A 21,797-nucleotide genomic window follows, 5' to 3' on the forward strand; every position below is an offset into this window, starting at 1 on the left:
CTGCCCACCATCCCCGCTCTCAGAGTCACTGGGCAGTGGTGGGGCGAAGGCTGCCTCTAGTGCAGACCCGGGGCTGTCAGAGGGGGACAGGAAAAGAAGACTGAGCAATCCTGGCAGCCCCAGGAGAGCCTTGGTGGCACTGGGCAGCAGGAACTCACCTGAGCCGTGGGCACAAGCTCGCGGTGCTGGGTCAGGTCCTTCAGCACCTCGGCCAGCTGCTGCACCCTCTGCATGTCCCGCAGGCCGGTGGTGACCTCAGACAGCGAGCCCAGCACGTGCTCTCTAACCTTGGCACAGGCGGAGGAAGACAGGAAGAGGGAGCATCATTCCAAGGGCTCTGCGAAGCCCTGACCAGGGTCCCCAACTCAGAGCACCGTGGGCAGGCCGGGTGGCGGACCCCAGAGATGCCCAGTCTTCACATTCCCTCCCTATCCCTGCTGGCTGGAGCCACCCAGCAGGTGGCTGGCACTGCGGGTGGTACAGAGGAATTAAATCTTTTCACTGTAAAATTCCCTGCCGGGTTCCGAGGCCTGTGACCCCCAGACAGTCCCTCGATGGAAGGACCAGGAGGGAGATGACATCAGCTCCTGGAGGCGCTAACAGCTGCTTTTCTGGGGGTCCCTGACCCTCACCCCCCACCCCAAACAGCCGCATGCAGACTCCCGGCCTCACTGTCCGCCCGGTGTCCATCTTCAGCAGTGGCCCGGAGCCCTGCGCCAGGGTCAGCACGGAGGACACAGACTTGGCCAGCTGGAGAAGCCGCTCCGGGCCATCAGGGCCCTGCAGGGTGGCAGTGATTTTCTCCTGCACCACAGCCTGGAACGCCACGTCCTTGACACGGGTGTCACCAAGTCCCACCTGATGGGGAAATCAGGAGTGAGCTCAGTGGTTCACGTTCCAGGCCTGGAGCTGGGCGTCACCCTGGGCCTGGGCTGGGCGCCTCCTGAGGCTGAGGGCAGCAGACCAAAGCCAAGGCTTGGCCAAGCGGCTGCCCCTCTTCATCTGTGCCCGGTCCTCAACCCTGCTGCTGACCCTGGAGCTTCCCGGGGTTTATCCAGGCTCTGCCGGTGTCCACGTGGGATCTGATCCCCGTCCTTCTGCTTCTGCACTCTAAGGGTGCGGATCTAACTCATGCGTTGGACGCAGAATTCAGGACCAGACCACATGGACACAGAGGGACTTCAGAAGGCAGAGCCTTATTACACTAGTGGGCTGATGGTTTCAAATCATCGGCCGGGATTGCAGTTTTTTTAATCATATATGTTTCCGAAAGGAAGCACAAAAGGCAGGTAATACAACATCCTACATTGGTTACACGTCTTTGTGGCTAACTGCTAGGCAGAATTCACTCTTATAGGAGGAGCACCTATGAGGCTACCATCCTACCACACAGAGGGAGAAGCTGTGGTGTCTGAGACCGGCAGAGGCGTCCTTGCAGTGATAAGCCTGGGTCTCGGAACCCTGGGAAACGTTCCCTCCTGGCTGAGCCACACTCACCGCAGGGTCAAAGCTCGTCAAGTCTGCAGCTGTCTAACCACGAGAGCAGGCTGTGTCTTTCGGGCTCAGCTTTGAGCAGGGTTAGAAATGTGCTTATTATTAGAAATGCATGTTTTACAGTGTCCTCTGCATTACAATAGCCTCTACCACTCGGCTCTTCTGCTCCAGTCCACCCCTCAGCCTGGGACTTGGGCCACTAAGCCATGAGAGCCCCCAAACCTGCACCTGCGTGTCCCGAGGCCGTGGCGCAACGTAAATGCCCTGTGGGTATTTATTTGTCAGAGGCGTGAGAGGATCAGTGTGCTGCCCTTCCTCCTCGTCATCCTTTGGTGATGCCCAGGGGCACAGAGAAGTTCCCAGGTAGAAGTGGCCACCACCACCCACCTTGACCGTTGCTTGGGTCTGCTGTTTGTCCCCTGCTTGATTGGTGACAGAAACGACCACTGTCACCACAAAGTCATCGATTTCTTTTCCAAGTGGCAGATACACAGACGGGAGGGCCGGCTCAGGGCCGCAGTGCAGGCAGGAACCTGGAGAACGGACATGGAGCCATGAGGAGGAGGAGACAGCTCCAAGCCCACCGGAGCCTAGGACACCAAAGCCCCAGCTCCCGGAGGTGTGAGTGCTGGCGGGGTGCTCCGCTGGACCCAGCATCAGACACCACAAGGACGTAAGCTGTACCCTGCAACTAGGGCAGGGGGACCTGAGCCCTCTGAGGCCCAAGGGAGGATGGTTTCCAAGGGTGCCCCACGGAAGAGATGCAGAATTTCGGAGTTAAGAGGGCTGTGAGCCACACTGGGCCGCAAGGGAAACAGCCAAGCCAGGTGAGTAGAGGTCACGCAGGGGAGGAGCGGCCACTGGAACCTGTGCGTCACATCTCTGATCATCGCCTTGGGGCGGACATCACACTTAGGGGGCCCCACATCCTGCCAGCCTCTCGCTCACAGAACACATTCCTTGCAGCTTCTGAGAGAGCGACGATTACTGTGCTTGGAAAGGACAGCCCAGGAGCTGAGGGGACAGTAGAGGCTCCAGCTGGTACCTGATTCCAGGCAGAAACAGAACTCCAGGGGGCCCAGGGACACAGAGGCATTGCAGAGAATGGCGAAGCTCGTCAGAACGGTGCCCTGCTCTGGGACGATGGTGCAGGCAGGCACCACGGGGGGTGGCAGCGTGCTGATCACGTAGGTGTCCTCCCCGTAGGCGTGCTCGGTCAGTGCTGTGAGTGAAGACAGCGCACTCTCAGGGGGCTGCGGGCCACGAAACTCCCATCATGCCTCAGTATTGCCCATGACGATTCATGTGGTGACATGAAACACAGACTCTGGGTCCCTCTGCAGACCTCTTGGAGATTCCCTCAGGCCCCCAGATCCTCACAGCTCACAGCTGCCCCTGAGGCAGGGAGCCTGGGTCTCCCTTGGAGAAGCTGGGCAGCAGCAGAGGAAGGGAATCAGACAGCTCTGCCATTCATCAGCCAAGTGACCTTGGGTTTGACCTTCATGAGGGTTAGCATCTATGAAATGGGCCCATGATAATAACGGCTTCCTCGAGGAGGACGCCTACTGGGAAACGGTGAGTTACTGAAAGCCAGTGAGCCAGAAAGGGCCAGAGCCAGGATCTGGAAGCAGGGGATCCCACCCCAAAGCCCACCCCTTTCTAGCACCCCCAGCACTGCAAAGAGCCCCCAGGTGACCTGCAACACCATCCTACATACCCAGGTGCAGTTGCCAGTTTTTATTTTTTAAGCGTATGCACCCAAGGTCTCGAAAAGGGAGATTTTTTTTTTGAGACAGGGTCTCAATATGTATCTCCAGCTGGACTTGCGCTCACCATGCAGCCCAGGCTGGCTTTGAATTTGCTGAGATCCTCCTGCCTCAGCCTCCTAAGTGCAGGGATTACAGACATGCACCACTACACCCAGTAAGAATTTTAACCAATTACAACTAATTCCTGTACCTAAACTCAGTTCACAAAGTGCAGGGTGGACCTAGGGGTGTCCACGTACCCAGTCCCAGTGCCTCTTGCTATCTAGGACCACTATAGGGCATAAAGATTCTGAGGAATTCTTCCTACGAGGGGTGATCACTGGGCTCCTCACTTTGAGACTGCATTTCCCACGCTGGGCTTGCTTCACAGGAAGGCCTGGATCTCCTGCCGGAGCAGGCCCGCGGATGCCCTGCCTGTCTCACTGTGTCTGTCATCTCTCTACATAATCCCCATTTTGAGGCAGGCAGGTGGGGAAACTGAGGCATGGCAGAAGTCTCCCGAGTAGAAAGCTGTGCCCTGCTCCCATGTACACGGGATCCCCCTATTTTGCCGTCCTGGGTTTATCTTGGTTCCTGCCGGGGTGGGGAGGATTCTCACCCGTGGCTCGGACCCGGATGACTGGTCCCCAGGAACGCAGGGAGCTGCTGACCAGCCTCAGTGTGGAGGTGTCGCTCTGCAGCAGGGCCGGGGACCTCGGCCAGAACCCCGGGAGCCTGCAGGCGTCCGGGAGCGGCTCGGCCTGAAAGAGGCTGGGGTCAGCCCGCGGGCCTCAGCGGGACACGGGCTTTCCCAATGTCAGCGCAAACAGGCGGCCCCCGCTGTCTCCGGTCAGGGTCACTGCAAGAGGAGCTGAGGCAGGGCTGTGTGTGCGAGTCACCTACAGAGGGACAGCGTGCAGGGGACCAGCAGGGCAGGGAGGGAGCGACCAGGTAAAGCCAGAAGGAAGGAGAGGCAAGGGCTGTTAGAGCCCCACGCCCATCGGCCACCACACCCAGCCTGGAGGGACCAGGGACAGCGGCAGCGGAAGGAGGCCTTGGCTGGGACCACGAGTCCCCGGTGCGGGGTCCCTGTGGCTCACGCTTCTGGACCCAGCTGCAGCTTCTCGCCCTGCTGCACATTCCCTCCCTTCCCTCCAGCACCCTGCCCGACCCTGCCAACCCCAGCGCGTGGACTTCGTGAGGCTGACTGCAGGACCGGCCTCCACCACGGGCCTGCCCATCACAGGGCAGTTTCCATGCGAGCGGTGGTCAGCGTCTCACCTGCTCCGCAGAGGGGCTGTCTAAGTACCAGCTGAACAGGGCCTCCAGGGCGTCGCCTTGCAGGGTGACTCTGAGGAGAACATCGTCGTCGGAATTCACAGGCCGGCAGTTCTGCTCACAGCTGAGAGGGAAGCAGGGACAGGATGGGGACATGCTTCGGGCACTGTGACCCTCGGCCTTGTGGGGTCTTGCCCAGTTCAAGTCCTTTGAGGGGGGTATGTCCTTTTGGCAAATACAGGGTGGAATAAAAGTCACCACAGCTGGACCCCTCCACCAGGACACAGCCTCGTAGACAGAGGTGAGTACTGATCCGGGAGTGACTGGGGCACAGGACCTGGCCAGATCCTGTCCCTGCCACGTAGGGATGATCACCTTGTGCGAGCCCCTGAAACTCGCAGAGCCTGAGGGTCCTCGCCCGGCCATCCCTGATTCCCGTTAGCTCTGATAACAGCGAGGTGGGGGTTTCATGGTACGTGTTTCACCCCCGGCTAGCAGCGCACGTGATGCTTACAGCAGCCCTGCGTGTGACTGCAGGAGCCCCGGAGCACGCAGCTCAGGCTCAGAGAATGCACATGACGGGGCCCAGACGACACCCTCTCGGGGTGGATGGGGCATGGACCATCGAGTCTGGACCTGAGTCCTGGGCCTTCTGGGTGATTCCGGTCTCTCACTGGACACCTGGGAGGTCACGTTGGCATCTGCTGTGTTCCACCCACCCCCTGGTCCTCCCTGTCTTCACTCCATAAGCTCTGGACCCCGATTGCTTCTCTTCACGCCTGTGCTGGACCCCGCCACACACAGCTGTCCAGCTCTTTGTGGCTGTGGCCCGGACCTCAACACCCCAGTTCCTGCACCCTCCGTCTCTACTTGACCCAGCCAGTGGGAAGGCTGGAGAGGTCAGGGGCTGCCAGGAGCCCTGCTCCTTCCCTGGGGGCAGCCATTGGCAGGGGCAGCGCCCCTCTGGCCAGGACCAGGGCTCCTGCTGGGAGGTCCCCAGCCCTCAGCTGCAGCTTGTGGGGGCTTCCGGTCACAGCCCCTGGCCTGCATCTCCACAGCCCTTGGAGTGACAGCTTCCTGTCCTGTTGTCCCCCTGGTCTTTCCCTCAGTCCTGTCCACACCTGGAAATGGAACCTTCATTTCCTGTCTGTTACCAGGTCCCCTTGGAGGGAGCCAGCGCTGCACAGGGCCTCAGCTGGTGGTCCAAGCTGCTTCCTGCTCTGACCTGGCCTCCTGTGAGACTCTAAGCAGCCGCCCTGAGGCCTCTCTTGACTCCTGAGGCCCTCTGCACCCCTTAGCAGGGTTTTGAGGGAAGTCATCACCATGTCCCATGACTGAGACTCTTGGGTGGCATCCTCAGGGAAGTGCCCTGCCTGAGCCAGGCCCTCCGGCTCGGGCTCCCTCCTGCCCTCCGCCCCCCACACTGGCCTCTTGTGTGCTGACCGTCCTCTCCTCCCTCCTATTTACTCTCTCTGTTCTCTCGGCATCCCCCCTTCCCTTGGAGCTCCTTCTCCTCCTCCTCTCTGTTGAGCCCCAGCCCCCACAGCCCTTGCTGACCTGTGAAAGGGGAGTTGTGTTAGACCAGCCCTTCCTGCCTGCCTGCCTGCGTGCGTGCTGACCACTGGGACCCCTCGGGAACAGAGTGGGCAGGCGCCTGGAACCAGCAAGGCAGGAGCAGGTCCATGTGCCCACCTGACCCGAGGCCTGAGGTCCAGCAGGGCGGACACGTAGAGGCAGCGCTCCACCTCGCTCTGCAGCTCCCGGCCCCTCAGGACGGCCAGCCGCAGGGTGACAGCAGAGTCCGGCGGCGGCAGGCAGGACGGCGGGACCACCAGCTCCCTCTGGTCTGTGCGGAGAAGCCGCCTCTGCACGCAGCGGCCCCACTGAGCCCAGCAGCGCCCTGAGACAGAGGGAAGCGCTGTCACCTGTCAGCAACCAGGAGCCACTCGGGATCTCACGGATGCTCGGGCAGCACGCAGTGGGAAGGCCAGGGCACCCGTGTGCTCCGGTCGGCCCAGCAGCTTCCCCCAAGGCCGTCCATCCTCCTGCTCTTCCTCCAGCCTCCTCTGCTCCCATCCTCACTGTGGCTGTGCTCTGGGTACAGCTGGCTGAGGCAGAGCCGCAGTAGCCACCAAAGCTGTCATTGCCCACAGAGGAGGACACCCATGGCTCCCTGTCCCTGTGGGTGCTGTGGGCGCCTGGGACCTGTCTCTCTTTCCCCGGGCAGCTAGGTCATCACCGGCTTTAAGTTGGCAACTCCAAAAACTTCAGCTCTGTTGACCGATGTCTCTGTCAGCACCTCCGTCCCCGCCCCACCGCGGGGATCCCAAGGTATGCCTGGGTTCACCCTCCGCTCCGTGGCCTGAGCTACACGCGTGCCCTCTGCATTCCCGTGATGAGAACCGAGGTTCAGAAGGACGTCCTGGCCATGAAGGGGTTGATATCAAAAGCCTTGCAGTTTCTGCATGACTTCTGCTCAGTTATTCTGTTTTTAGCAATTTAATTGAGAAAGCAGCCACAGATGGAAGCCAAGACAGAACTATAAAGCTTGTCACGGTGGTATTTACAGTGACAAACAATTGGAAACAACCTAAATATCCAAAAAGATGGCTCTGGCCAATAAATGGTCATTTATCAGCTTGACAGTCTACTATGCAGTCAAGATAGAGGTCACCAAGGCTGTGGAATAGGCAGGGGGTGACCCAGGAAGCAAAGGGGGGCAGGCGGGGACACTCATGCTGTGTCCAACAGAGTCAGGGTTTCCGGGTGCCCTGGAGAAGCAGAAGGACAGAGAAAGTGGCCTTTGCTGAGGACACGGACAGGACCCACAGCCAGCGAGGGCTTAGCTTTCTCCTCCAACCGGACACAGAGTGGACAGAGGGTTATGTGACCTCTGATCGGAGGTGGTGCTGGGGCGGGCACTCATGACGCATGAGGAACTGATTGGAATTCTCTTCAGGTGTAAATAGGAAAGGAGATTAGGACTGGAGGAGGAGGAGGAGGAAGTGGCCGGCAGGATAAGCGCCCCGCTTTGGCCTTCCACTTTGTCAGACCACCGCCATAATGTGCAGTAATCCGCACGGGGCAAGAACCCTTCAGACAGAATGTGTGTGTGGCTAGGGGGTCCTGTGACAAGGAGGGCATGGTTTTAAAACCAGGTGCTGCGGGGTGGTTTGTCAGGAAGTAACCTGTTAGCCCCCCCACATCCTCCTCCCACCCTCCCTCACCCCCTCTCCACCCCAGCTTGGAGGGAGGGCGGATCCACCCCAGCCAGCAGGAATGTTTCACCACTGATCTCTGACTGTTTGGATTCCAGCTGCATTGAGAAAAAGCAGGCTGGCTTTTCAGGGTTAATTATTATTTATTTATTTTGGTTTTTGACACTAGGTCTCCCTGTGTAGCTCAGGCTGGCCTTGAACTCACTCTGTGGCCAGGCTGGCCTCAGGCTTGCATTGATCCTCCTGCCTCAGCCTCCCGAGTGCTGGGATTGCAGATCTGTGCCGCTAAACCTGGCTTTTGGGCTCATTCTTTTTTAATTCTTTGTATCTGCTGTCACCGCCTTCAGGGCCACCTCCCTCCCTCCCACTCCTCACCTCCTGTTTCCACAGAATTTCCTGTCCCAGGCATGTGCACGTTATGCAGAAGTTACACCTGGGTGAAGCAGAGTGAAGAGCCGCCACCTACCGCAGGACCAGCGGAAGCCTAAGTCCCTGTGGGCCTCGGGCCAGCCCAGCGTGAGGGTCGTGAAAGGATCCACGTACAGACCGGGCTCCACGTACAGCTCTGTGCTGCCCCCGTCGCCCTGCAGAGGAAGCGGCTGCTGAGTGGCCCCCTTGTTAGCGGCCTCACGAGGGGAGCTGTGCACCCCACGAGTCACCAAGAGCAGCCACGGGTGAGGCCTGGGGTGGAGGAGTTGTCTCCCCTCGGGATCCCTGGGGAAGGGACTGTCTGGCGAGGGTGGCCCAGGGCCCACTGTGCACACATTGGTGCTGGCTGAGGCCACGCCTGGCCAGTCCTTCCTGTCTGCAGATGGAACAGAGCTCCAGCGCTTCCCCAGAAGCTGGACAGGAAAGAGGCACATAAACTGACAATTAAAACTCAGAGAGGCAATGGTGCATCGGTAGAGGATGGCCAGGGCAGTCTCTAGGACAGGGAGAGGAGGCCACAGGTGAAGCCCAGCCAGAGTCCCCTGTCCTCCAGGTTCCACTGCGCCTAACCGCCAGGGCTGAAGGGTCCTATCTGCCAGTGCCAAGCCTGGCCTAGGCAGGTGGAGACCAGCTGCTACCTCTGTGACCTGGACAGTGGGGACGGGGGACGTTTCCCTGGAGGACAGGCTCCTGGGACACCAGCCGGGAAGCAAGCGCAGGAGGCAGAGGCTGCGGGAAGGGGTCGGCAGGCTCCGGGTGTGGATCTGATGACCTGACCCACAGCGCTCGGGCCGCTGGCCCAGGCCGAGAGCCCCTGGCCGGGAACAGCACAAGCCTCGCACGGAGGGGCAGCAGCTCGGGGACCTGCAGGTAAAGCCAGGCCCCTGCCAGGGCATCCGGGGCCGACCCACGTGTCTGCCGCTGCACCTAGTGGACCATCGTGAGCCTTTGGTTTTGGTTCTTCCATTTTGTCTGCCTCCCTCAGCAAACCTCGCCAGGCAGGGGCCGGACTTCACTCTCGACTGCCTCCCACTCCCCCCTGCCTGCCTCCCACTCCCCCCTGCCTGCCTCCCACTCCCCACTGCCTGCCCCGAGCACCGCAGGGGTCCACGCGGCTACCCCGGAGTCAGCCTGTGCTGAGCAGCCCAGCAAGGAGAGGAAGGCTCGGGCACGCCGTAAAAACTAACCGGCGTGCGCTTTTCTCTGTTCCATATTGTGGTTTTTCGTTTTTTGTTTTTTGTTTTGCTGTCTTTTTCCTTTTTTATCAGTACCGGGGATCGAACTCACGACTGCCTGCTTGCAAGGCAGGTGCTTATGCCGCTGAGCTAAATCCCCAGCCCCCTGTGTTTTATTTTTTAAAAATTATTATTATTGTCAGCCTCCCTGGGTAGTCCAGGCTGGCCTTGAACTCATGGCCCGACTCTGCCTCCTGACTGCTAGGATGACAGGTCTGGCCTGGTTTGCCAACATACGCGTTAAAAACTGTAACTCTTAAGTACCGTGTTAACCGCATCCCATGAATGTAAATGGGTTATATTATCATCATCATTCAGTTAGAAAGATTTTCTGATTTTCTGTGTGCTCTCTTCTCTGATCCACTCATTTCTATAGAAGCCTGCTGTCTAATTTCTAGGATGTCTGGGAGCTATTTACATCTCTTAAACGCTAATTGTTGGCTTACAGTGTAATTCTTTAGCGGTTGAGGCCATGGTTTGTTTGATTTCATTCTTTCTGGGCTCTATCAAACAGAAGAACGATCCTGAGTGCTTTGGTTACCGGGACCAACAAAACAAAACTCAGAACTGAGGCCCGGCCCTTGGGCATCACTCAGAACTGAGACCTGGCCCTTGGGCATCACTCAGAACTGAGACCTGGCCCTTGGGCATCGCTCAGAACTGAGACCCGGCCCTTGGGCATCGCTCAGAACTGAGACCCGGCCCTTGGGCATCGCTCGCTTGCAAGGTTGTTTTTAAAAGAGACTCACATTCGTGTCTTCAGCATCTGTTCCAGAAGGCTCTCGGAGACCTGCGAACACAGTGGAATCGGTGTCAGGCCATGGCGGGGAACCTCCTAACAGGTTATTAACAGACTGCGGGCTGGCAGCTGGCTCCTGCCACAGAGCCGGCCACTCAGGAGGCCATGACGGTCCGTCCTGACCGCCGACCTGATGAGAACCAGAGACACGGTGAGGGGTCTCTGGGTAGCTCGGGGGGCTCCAACTAGTGAGGTCACTGACCGATGGACGGCCGTAGTGGATGGCTCCAGGAATGGCTCGGGGCCTCGTTAGAATAACTGAGCCATCGCCCCAGCAGAAACCTGGGAACGCTCTGGGTCCCTGCTCCTTCCTCTGCAGCGTCCCCAGTGCCTGGGTGAGGGTAGCAGCACACACTCAGGAGATGCAGAGCAGCAAAACCGCGTCTGGGCTACCGAGGCCTCTGCGCAGTGAGGAAGAGGCAGCCGCCAGTGCAGGTGGACCGCAGGCTTTCGAGTCCACTGAGCGCATCTCTGTGCTGTAAATGATTAACTGCCGTTTGAGGGCTGGGTGAAGAGGCCAGGTGAGGAGCCCGGTTTGCAGCCTGGTTTACGTCCATGGTGCAAACACCCCCCCAGCATGGAGCTCAAGCTGCCAGGCCACCATCACGGCATGTATATTGAGGAGAGATCGAGCTGTAGGGATGCGGCCCGGCCACCAGCTGTGCGTCCGCAGCCCCCCAGCGGCTTCTGCAGGCAGTGCCCACCTGCAGCTTACGCTTTCTGAGCCTTCATTTCCTGCTCTGTAAGACCGAAGGGAGCCTGATGCTCAGGGCTGCAGGAGCCCCGAGCGCTGTGTTTATCCTACCGCTTCACAAACTCCAGGTCTGCTGAGAACACTAGTAGCCGGGTGTGGTGATGCACACCCGTTATCCCAGCACTTGGGAGGCTGAGGCGGGAGGATTGCTGTGAGTTCAAGACCAGCCTGGGCTACACAGTGAGTTTAAGGCCACCCTGAGCTACATAGTGAGACCCTGTCTCAAAAAAACACAAAACGAAAAACAAAACAAACAAGGGTATATATAATGAACACTAGCATGTCACACTTAAAAAACAGAAAAAAAGTGCACTCAATTAATATGTTCTGGAGATGGTGAAATGTTAATATTATTAATGTCTAGCAATAAAGGCTGGTGATTAAGACAGAACTTAGGACTTCTATGTGATTTGCTAGGCTCTGGTGACTTGGACGTCTTAAGAGCTGGATAGACTTGTAAAGATTCTATGAATTCTTATTCACACAACTTTGCAGGCCTGTAAAATCACACAACGCAAGAGCTGGACATGGTGGAGCGTGCCTGGAATCTCAGCACTCAGGAGGCTGAGGCAGGAGGGTTGTTGAGTTTGAGACCCCTTGGACTACATAGTGAGTTCAAGGCCAGCCCGAACTGCACGGCAAGACCCTGTCTCAAAATAAAATGAAACAAAACAAAGCCATGGTGAGATGCCAGCTAGAGAGCTCTCTTAACCTACAAAGGAACATAGTTCATTAATTAGATGAAATCAGGAGACATAGGTGCTATCTCTGCTCCTCCCACAAATTATCTGAGGGACTTCTGCAAAGTTAATTAACTTCTCTGGGTCTCAGAGGAGGGCCAGGGACAGCAGAGTGACATGGGACACCGTCTTCCCATGCAGGCACCCAGGTCCCGACCTTGGTCTAGCTCCTGGGACACCATCTCTCCCCTCCTGTCCGCCCTGGCTTGGGTGGACCTGCGGCTTCGCTCTGCTCCGGGTGCACCTGGGACCCTGGGCTGCCCAGCTGGAGTGCCCAGTCCCTCTGGTCTCTGCAGTAAACTCAGGGATCATGAACTGAACCAGGTCCAGCCCGAGGAGCCTCTGGACCTGCGCTGCGGATACCCGGTGAGGCTGGCCTCTCTCTCCCCTCGGGGACCAGCATCAGAGCCCCGGGGCTGCCTGGCTGCCACTGGGGAGGAAAGAACCAGGAGGAAGCCAACGCAGACCCGGGGTGGACGCTGGTGACAGACGCAGCCGCGCTGAGGGCGAATCCACCCCCTGGACTTTTTGTTCCGTGAGCGGCTAAACTTTCCTTCTGACCAAGCCCATGAACTGCTGTCCTGGCCCTTGCTCAAAGTCCCCACAAACACACTCCAGGGGGGACTTGGAGCCCCGCCACCACCTGGTTCCCCGGGGCAGCCAGGGCCCACCTTGCCCACAGCGCCTGAAAAGCCACACGGCTGCCTTCCCAGCATCCCCTCCCGGCCAGAAAGAAAGGCCGTCCCCAGAAAAGAGGGCGCAATGGAAAGGTCCTGGCTGACATGCGGTTCCTGGAGCTGCAGTCACCATCACAACCCACAGGGGATAAAGATCTGGAGGAAGCCAACGCTGAAAGACAACACTGCAGAAAGACAGACGGCTTCGAGTCCCTGCAGGCACGGCCACCCACCGAGTCAGCCCTGGAGCTGCTCATCTGCTCGCTTCTTCCATGAGAGGGGAAAGCTCTGACCTTCAAGCTGCGTTGGACTTCCTGGTCTGCGCAGCCCAAAAAGTCATAAGGAATTCAGCCGCCCCTGCCTCCGAGTTCCAGGGCGGAGGCTGAACGTTTCACTGTACAATTAGCTGCCCCTCAGTATCTGCAGGGAATCGGTTCCAGGACCCCAGCGCTCTTAGGGGGCTGAGGAGGAAGATCACAACTTCGAGTCTAACCTGGACAACTTAGCCACTTAGCGAGTCCTTGTCTCCAAAAAACAATAAATAAAATAAAATTAAAATAAGTAAGGGTTGGGGTGTAGCTCATGAGAAAGCCCTGGGTTCAGTCCCCAATACTGCAAGAATTTAAGAAAGAAAGAAAGAAAGAAAGAAAGAAAGAAAGAAAGAAAGAAAGAAAGAAAGAAAGAGAAAGCTCATAGATCTCAAACTCAAGGCTGCTGGAGGTCCTCATACTAAATGGGACAGTATTTTACGTAGAATTCATGCTTATTTCCTTCCTTCCTTCCTTCCTTCCTTCCTTCCTTCCTTCTTTCTGCAGGGCTGAGGATAGAACTCGGGGCCTCTCAGATGCCAGGCAAACCCTCTACCACTGAGCTACACCAGCTCAGCTGTTTTTTAAATCAAATTTATTGGTGCATTTTAGATCTACATAATGATATACTTTAAATCACTTCTAGATTATTTGTGAAACCCCAGATAACGTACATGCCTTATAAATAGTCGCTACTCTCTAGGTTTAGGGAACAAGGACAAGAAAAAAAGCCCGTGCACGCTCAGTACATATTCAGTATTTTCCTATTATCTTTGGTCACTGCCTGAGAAGTCTGGATTTCTGCGGAATTCTACACGCATTTGGTGCCCTGTGTGAGGGACCCACAGCAGCCCCCCAGCAGTGCCCTGGACTCCTTGCTTGTGACCGTGACGCTTCCCATCTGCAAGCTCAGGCTTGAGAAGGTGTTTCTCACCCGCACGGTGACCAGAAAGGTGCCTGCAACGTGAAGGACAGGGGCCTGTTACAGTGTCATCATGGACAGCTGTCCCCGCGTGGCCTGTCCAGTCCACGCCAAGGGGGGCACCTGAAGCTTCACCCTCCCAGCATTTAGTGAGCACCTGCTGTATACCAGGCATGGGGTGAATCCTGGGGACACAGAAGTGGAGTCTCTGTCCTCCAGGGCCTTACAGTCAAGGAGACACGTGGACAGGAAGTGCCAAGCCCCAGGGAAGCTAGCAAGGGGCACTGCAGGCTGGCACGGGGTCGCCTCAGCATCGGGAGGGATGGAACCAGGGCTGAGCTGAACATGGAAGGGCGAGCAAGTGCTCGCCAGCGAGGCCCAGGTCAGCACCTCCACGTGCTAATGCCCCTCTCTTGGCCCCGTCCATTCCCTCCCTCCTGCTCCCCATTCTTCCCCCGGAGGAGTCCAGTCTGCTGGTCGTGGGGGGACCTGAGAGCAAGAACAAAAGTCCCGGAGTGTGCAGGACTTTTGTCCACCAGTCAGGGCTAAGCTTCCGCACCAGTAACTATGGTAACTATCACAGAACTGAGGAGACAGAGCAGAGGGGGTCATGGCCTCCCTGCTGCGTCCCAGCTCCTGAAAACTGTATTCTGCCAGCTCCAAGCTGGACCTGTGGCACTTGGCAAAGTTCAGTGGCTTTTCTCCAGGTTATCTCGCAGCTGCTGTCTCTGGCCAGGTGCCTGGCTGAGTATCTGAGGTCAGGAGAGCTGCAGGCAGGGTCCTGGGAGCCGGGGACTCTCCCCACTTCCTGACCGCTGAGCTCATCACACGCCCTCCGGGATGCCCTGCTTCCCTGCCCATGGAAGGCAGATGTGTGCTGTGTCCTCCCCTGGGGTGCCAGCCTGTCCGTCCTCAGCCAGCACTATCCTCACTCTTCTCCTCAATGCCCTCTCTCCGCCACCTTTCGGTTTCGCCAGTCCCCTCCCCTACCCAGAGACCAGACTGTGGTTTCCTGTACCATACTGTCCCCTGCGGAGATCTGAATACACCTGCTCCCTTCCAGCGGTTCTTGGGGGGCCGCCTGTGTTTCAGGGAACCTTTGGCAATCGGCTGCCATGACTTGGGGCACCGATATTATTAGCAGCTACTGGTAAAGTCCAGGGATGCAGCTTAATACCATGCAGTGTGCACCCAGGACGATCGCTGTGACCGAGAGTGTCCAGTGCCACATGTCAGAAGTGCCAAAGCCCAGAAGTTCTGCGGCTTGGTGGACCCTACTTGGAGACCCAGGACACACTGGCAAGAGGAGCCAATCAGGAAGGGAAAAACGGGGAGGATGGCGAGGGCGGCTACCAGTCCCAATACCTTCCACAGGAACTATCACCCGGTAAGTTCCAGATGGCTCTCCGAAGCTCTCTTCTTCCTGGGAGAAGTTGGCGCTGAGACCGGTCACCTCAAAGGTCAGCCCCTCCAGGGTGCCGTGAGCCACAGAGACATTGATCATCAGGTCCTGGCCAAGCCCCACTCGCGTGGAAACCCAGGAGGCCTGCAGCCCTGAGAGCAGCTCCACGAGCTGGAGCTGGAGCGTGAGGTTCCCGGAGGGCACAGAGGTGGGGCTGTCGCTTCGTGCGAGGATCTCCAGGAGGTGCTTCCCCGGGCCCAGCAGGTCCTGGATGTCTCTGTCCAGGGTCAGGTTGTAGGGCAGCGAGCCCTGCTGGGCAGTGGACTCAGCCAGGGTTGTGTTACCCAGGAGCACAGTGTAAATCACGCCCGTTCCTAAGAAAAATTGAAGAATGTTGGAATGACGCTTCAGCTGGTCATTCTAGGATGATTCAGACTCAAATTCTGATGTCAGCTAGACACAGATACAGATACAACGTGACTCGGAAGCGTAGGTCCCACCCCCACCCCCAGGTCAACACTGAGCGAGGTCCAACTGAGTCATATCCTAACTTGCACAGCCCTGACTTCCCTGGTTACATCCACAGACTGGATCTGTGCCCCATCAAAAGATGCTACTTGGGCTGATATTGAATCAGAGACAAGAGAGTCTCTATTGGAAGGAGGGGTGATATTTAAAATAGCACCTGAAATTGTGTGAGCACCAACCAATTAGAATGGATCTCTGAGGGACCAGATGGACACTGTGACCAATCAAAATGAATTCTATAAATTAGTATGGGTGCCATGACCAATCAGAATGAATGCTGTGACCAATCAGAAAAGATGCCATGACTGAGCAGAATAGACATCTTGACCGATCCAAACTGATACAGTAACCAATCACGATGCCTCTATGCCCAATTAGAAATGACACTGTGACCAATCAGAATGGAACCTAGCCATAACAGCTGGTATGGCAGAACAGAAGGCACAGCTGAACATCAGCCCTGACTAAGGGCAACATGGCTGTGCCCAGTTGGTGTGTACCCCCCAGGTCCCACATTCCCCCAAAAGGAAGTGGTGTGGAAGCTCTTAGATGGGACTGAGCATTCAAAATAGAGCTTGGGAAGTGTGGGAGCTCCCATCGGCTTGCTGGCCTTGTGACTTAGGGGACATTTCTGAGTTTTTCTGTACTGCCATTTCAGGCAGATGAAAAGCACTTGAAAGAGTGTACGGCACATAGAGGGGCTAAAGAAATGATAGCTAGAAAACCAAGTCAGGGCGAGGGGGATGGCGGCCACCGTCATCCCAGGAAGAGGCAGGAGGATCACCATGAGCTCAAGGCCAGCCTGGGCTACGTGGTGAGTCTGAGGCCAGCCTGAGCTGCATAGTGAGAGTTTGTCTCTAATGAAACAAAACCAAAACTAACTAACTTAATACATGATCGGTGTTATTAATTAGTACATCTGGGCACTAGCTGGACAGACCTGAGGAAATCAAGTCCCTCGGTTTGCCTCCACCTGCCAGATTCTGCAGACTCACCTGCACCGAGCTCCACCTGGATCCACAGAGGGTCCCCGAGGACAGCCCTGCAGAGGACGCCAGCTCCTGACCTGGACAGGCCGGGGCAGCCAGTGACACTGAGCTGCTCCATCGTGTCTCGCAGGGTCACCAGCTTCTGGGCGGTCACATGCCACTCGCTGGTCGTGCACTCTGCAAACACGGTGAAGTCTCCCGCGGACGTGAACTGGTGGCTCACGGTGCTGAACAAGCTGCCGGCCACAGTCAGAGTCAAGAGCAGCCTGGGGATGCCTGACACCTGTGCACACATGCCTTCACACAAGCATTCACACACACGTTTACACACGTACTCGCAGCTCCCCTGCTCTGCAAAGGTGAAAAATGAAGAGAAAATGCTGTCTGTCTGCACCTGGCTCTCGCTGAGGAGTCTCAGAGCAGGAGAAGAGCACAGAGCCTTCGGATCAATCGGGGAGGGAGGTGGGTGTCAGCCACAAGTCCTTGTGCAGACACTTTCTCCCTGTCCGGGCCTTCCTGCTCACCTGTGAAATACTGTCCCCCACCCTATAACTCTGTCTAATTTTCCCATCTGTAAGATGGGATCAACTACTAGACATAGCAAGGTGGGGTTTTAGAGTTTTGTTTTTTTTTTTTTTTTTTTGAGACAGGGTCTCACTATGTAGTCCAGGCTGGCCTTGAACTCATGACGATCCTCCTGCCTCAGCCTTCCCAGGGCTGCTGGCATTACAAGTGTGCACTACACCCAGCTTATTTTGTTTCCCAGTCACCTTCATCTCTTAGCTCTCACCCAAGGGTAGCCTAAATTATGAGGTGTTCGTTTGACATCGCAAAAGGAGAGATCGCAAAAGACATCATCCCAGGAGGAGACCCGTCTGTGCCGGCAGAGGGAGGGACCAGGAGCCCAAGCACACAGGGAAAGGCTCCAGCTTTGCTTCATTTCTCTTGCTCCCCTCTGGCCTGACCCCAGGTGTCCCCTCTCCCAGAGGGGCACTGGAGGAGAGGGTGATGCAGACACCTGCATCCCCGAGAGAGCCCGTCTTTCTGTCCAGGAAAGACACAAAGGGGGACCTTCATTGGAAAATGCAAAGAATGCTTGGAGAAGAGGGTTCTTTACAAATCCATGCAATTCACGAGCTCCTCTCCAAACCCACATGAGCCCACAGGAACAGCTCAGGCTGCAGGCACTGAACCAGGGCCACACCCCGATGCCGTGTACGTGGCGATATCTGCTCTGTGAATCGAACCGATGCCAGAGACAAGTCAGACATGTCCTCTAAACCTGCCTGGCCTCCTGTTCACATCACACAGATATGTTTAAAAATCAGACCCAGAATCTTAGAACATACTACTCAGATCACAGAGAATGCACACTAACACTGCTTGACACATTGAGAACCAGGAAATTGAATGACTTTAGATTCCCCATCAGAAGCTGGGGAGTTCGGAAAACAGTGAAACAATGTTCTTGAACAGCTCAAAGAACAGAACTGTCAACACAGAATGCCAGATCCAGCAAAAGAAACACCATCTAGGAATTTACATGCGGATTTAAGAACAAGCAAACAGTAACCCTCTGTGGAAACAGAAGGATATTTTGGACAGCAAAAGCCAGTCTCTCTCTCAGTGATCTCTCTGGAAGAAACAGTTTGTTTCATTCTCAAACTCTGGTGTCAACCAAAATTGCCCAGGACTAAAAGGTAGAGAAACGAATATTTCCTGAGTTCTCACCCAAGGAGGAGACTGAAAAGTGCTCTTAGAAACTGCTGTCAGCATGAGAGAGAGGTACTCAGAATACGAAGAGAGTGACAGCTTCAAATATCACACTGTGAATCCATGACCGAGTACTATGGTTTGTATCTGGATGCCCCCAAAGCCTCATGTAGTCATGGAGGCACTTTTCGGAGGTGTCTGAATCCAGAGCTTGTGATCGATTCATGACCCAATACTGGAATTAAGGGTGTGAGAGCTACACCTGCCCAGGGCGGGGAGGCTGCATAAATACAATGAACAGTTATCCCTCTGTCATGTGCCACCCTGAACCAGCTGATTATGGACTGAAACCTCTACAAAACTGTGAGCGAGCTAAATAAACCTTTCCTCCTTTACCTTTGGGCATTGGGTATTTTGTCTCAGTATTGAGAAAAATAACTAAGACACCCAGCAATTCCTGTCTTACATATACATCTGATACAAATGCACACATTTATGTGCCAAGACATACTAGAAAGTTTGTGGTAGCACAGTTTGTGACAGCCCAAAGGGAGACACCATCCAAAAGCTCATCAACTGAATTAGTCAGCTTTTCCATTGCCGAGACGCAGCACCTGACATCCACCATTTAAAAGAGGAAGATCTGGTTTAGTTCACGGTTTCAGGAGACTCAGTCCATGGTAAGCTGGCTCCAGGCAGGAACATCACGGTGGAAGGGTGTGGTGGAGCCGAGCTGCTCAGCTCCAAGTGTGAGAAGCAGAACAGGCGGACAGTGCCAGAGGGGAATGGGCCGGGGGCCAGAGGGAGCCCCAAGGTCACACACGCATGACCTCACAGACACACCTGTGCTTTGCTGAGCTACCAGGATTTCCTCAACCCACTGAAACTGACAAGTCAGGATTGATGGTCCATGTGTAAGTAAACTGATAACCATTCACAAACCAGAGTTTACACAGCAATGAGAAAAATAAATCACGATTATGGAAATATCCATAAATCCTAAAAGTAGTGTGGAACGGAAGCCACACACAGAACATACACTTTATGATTCCATTTGCATAAGTCTGAAATACATGTCTCCCCTAAGATGTTAGGGAATTAGGGTGTGCTTACCCTTGGGGTGGGAGGTTAGGAGGGGACAGGTGGGGAAGCTGGTTAGGTTTGTATGATGTTCTCTGTCTCTCTGTGTCTGTCTGCTTTTGAGACAAGATCTTACTATGTAGCTCAGGCTGGCCTCCAACTCACGGTGATCCTCCGACCTCAGCCCCCAAGTGCCAGGATTACAGACTTGAGTCTCCTTGGCCGGCCATGTTTGTTGTTTCTAGATTGGGGTTCTGGCTACATGCGTGTGATCACTGTGTAAAAATGAATCAAGCTGTTTCTTTTCATGCATTTTTCTGTACATATGTTATACATCAATAAAGCTGAAAAGTTACCTGAAGACTCCATTACTCCCTGGTTTGCATTCACTGCTGGGATATTTGCCTTTAATGGGATGCAACTTTTCTTTGAAATGAAAGAGGAGAAGAAAGCTCACATTTCTGGCTGGCCATGCTGGCGCAGAGTGTCATCCCAGCACTCAGAAAGCTGAGGCAGGAGGATTGCTATGAGTTCAAGGCCAGCCTGGGCTACAAAGTGAGTTTAAGGCCACGCTGAACTGCACAGTACAACCCTGTCTCGAGAAACAAAAAAACCACAAACCCTCCCATTTCTGCCTTTGCTCACACGTCCGATTGTGGGAACATTGTAGTCCATGTCATTTTGCTGTGTCAGTGACCAGGTGTCAGCCAGCTTGGCGGGCAAAGCCATCCGACCAAGTCAGGTGCTGTGGGAGAGGGGAACGGTGGGCGGCCAGGAGTGTCCATGCTAGGGGCGCTCCAGTTACCTGCAGGACCTCAGCTGGGCTCCTGGGCCCCCACTCACTGGTCCACGGAATGAGGGCCGAGTGGGCTCGGCTGGATTGTTAGAAGGTTTAAAGGAGAAAATGACTGAAAAGTATCTGGTGTGTAATAAACCCAAACACCGCAGCTTTAAGATAAAAGCACGTAGCTGTGAGGTAATCACATAACAGTAAGAACGGTCCATTTTTAAGAGTCGGTCATTTTCTTCCTGACAGACTTGTATACTCCTGGTGATGATTAGCTATGAGGATCGCACAATTCCTGGGCCTAAACATTCTTCCCTTCTTGTTGGTAGTGGATGTTGTGGTGTGTCCTGATGCCAGACGCCTCCCAGATGAGGGACACGTGCCTGCGCCCCCAGGAAGACACCAGGACCTGCCTCACCCAAGGTAACACCCCACCCTGGATATCGTGCAGCCAAGACTGTGCAAGGTCCCTGTGGCCACCCGGGCTCTGTCGCTGTGCAACCCCATTTGATTTGTTCTCTCTGACCGCCTTCCTTTTCCCCTATGTCTAATGCTCCTGCCTCATAATTTGGGTGCCCCCCTCCACCCCCTTCCCAAAGGACTTCAGCTGAGAAGTCCATTCTGACGTCACCTCCCATCTCCCTCCTTTGTGCCTCCCAGCGGCTTGTGAATATCTAAAAGCTTGTGTGACGTTGTTACAGTTGGGGGGAAGGACAATGCCCCAACAAGTCCGGACCTCCCAGTACCCCCCACCCCTCCACCCCGCCCCAGTTCACGCTAACAATGTCCATTCTCAGATCTGCCAGCAGGTGGCGCTCAGTTACCCAAATTGTTCGACAGAAACAAAGCAGCCAGCTGTGCAAACCCAGCACAGAGAACTTGAGGCAGGAATCCTCTGACATGGGTCCGCTTCGCTTGAGCCTGGAGTCTGCTCCTCGCCTCATAGATTACTGACATTGGAGCCGGAGCGTATGACCTTCGTGTATTTATTTGTTTATTTTTGGAGACAGGGTCTCGCTATGCAGTTCAAGCTAACCTTGAACGCACTATGCACCCCAAATTGGCATCGAATTTAATAGCAATCCTCCTGCCTCAGCCTCCTGAGTACTGGGATTACAGGCGTGTGCCGCCACACCCGGCAGGTGTGTCCAATTTACAAGTCTCTAGCCCTTTGACTAACAAGGAATTAAGCAGCAGTAGCAGTCTGTACGCACACCGAAAGCACCATGATCTTGCTTTTGTGTACTTAGAACCCGTTCCCTGCAGGGTAGCTGCCGTGCGCGGGTCTGCAAGCGCCAGTAAGAAACGCAGCTCCCGGGTTCATCCAAGTGACAAAGAAGCCAGGCGCGTGGCCCCCAGCCCCACGCAGCTTTTAAGTAGAAACTGGGTTACTCGGGTGGGTGTCTTTCCTTTAAAAGAAAGACAAAAAATACCAGTGCTTTTGCTCAGGGAAAACATGCAGAAGTAGCCAACGTGAAGCGTGGCTTGTTGTTTCTTTCAGAGTTTAATCAAATAGGAAGTTCCCGAGTGTAATACGCCGCAGCCCATCTCGATGGACCCAGTTAGCGTCTCGCCCCATCAGCTTCCGTTTCCAAGCATGGTTTATCTATCACTGTGAAGTGCTCTCCTCACTAAAGCTTTAGCAGGCTGCACGGTCAAGTTCTATTACACCAAGCTCATGCCAGGACAGGAAAAG

General features: G+C 55.5%; 1 protein-coding gene and 1 long non-coding RNA gene across 3 annotated transcripts in view; one reads left to right on the plus strand and one right to left on the minus strand.

Moving 5' to 3' along the window:
* LOC100724155 (polycystin-1-like protein 2) overlaps positions 1-16,743 on the minus strand; it is a 58,795-nt gene extending 42,052 nt beyond the window's left edge. For both annotated transcript variants that reach the window (XM_063247704.1, XM_063247703.1), the window contains exons 1-11: positions 16,528-16,743; positions 14,968-15,378; positions 10,152-10,192; positions 8,205-8,322; positions 6,213-6,420; positions 4,524-4,644; positions 3,862-4,003; positions 2,540-2,716; positions 1,882-2,027; positions 673-858; positions 159-287 (exon numbers count right to left, since the gene is read on the minus strand). In XM_063247704.1, the coding sequence (XP_063103774.1) occupies positions 159-287; positions 673-858; positions 1,882-2,027; positions 2,540-2,716; positions 3,862-4,003; positions 4,524-4,644; positions 6,213-6,420; positions 8,205-8,322; positions 10,152-10,192; positions 14,968-15,378; positions 16,528-16,639 (1,791 nt within the window). In that variant the 5' untranslated portion in view covers positions 16,640-16,743. The remainder of the gene's footprint in view (positions 1-158; positions 288-672; positions 859-1,881; positions 2,028-2,539; positions 2,717-3,861; positions 4,004-4,523; positions 4,645-6,212; positions 6,421-8,204; positions 8,323-10,151; positions 10,193-14,967; positions 15,379-16,527) is intronic.
* On the plus strand, positions 6,055-11,346 carry LOC134475801 (uncharacterized). Its single transcript, XR_010047068.1, has 2 exons — positions 6,055-6,851; positions 8,129-11,346. It is a non-coding gene; the product is annotated as an uncharacterized LOC134475801 (long non-coding RNA).
* Positions 16,744-21,797: the final 5,054 nt, after the last annotated feature.

Source organism: Cavia porcellus, unplaced genomic scaffold, assembly GCF_034190915.1.
Source record: "Cavia porcellus strain 051 isolate PalLab524CR breed Dunkin Hartley unplaced genomic scaffold, mCavPor4.1 scaffold_4, whole genome shotgun sequence".
In the NCBI taxonomy this organism is placed as follows: Eukaryota; Metazoa; Chordata; class Mammalia; order Rodentia; family Caviidae; genus Cavia; species Cavia porcellus.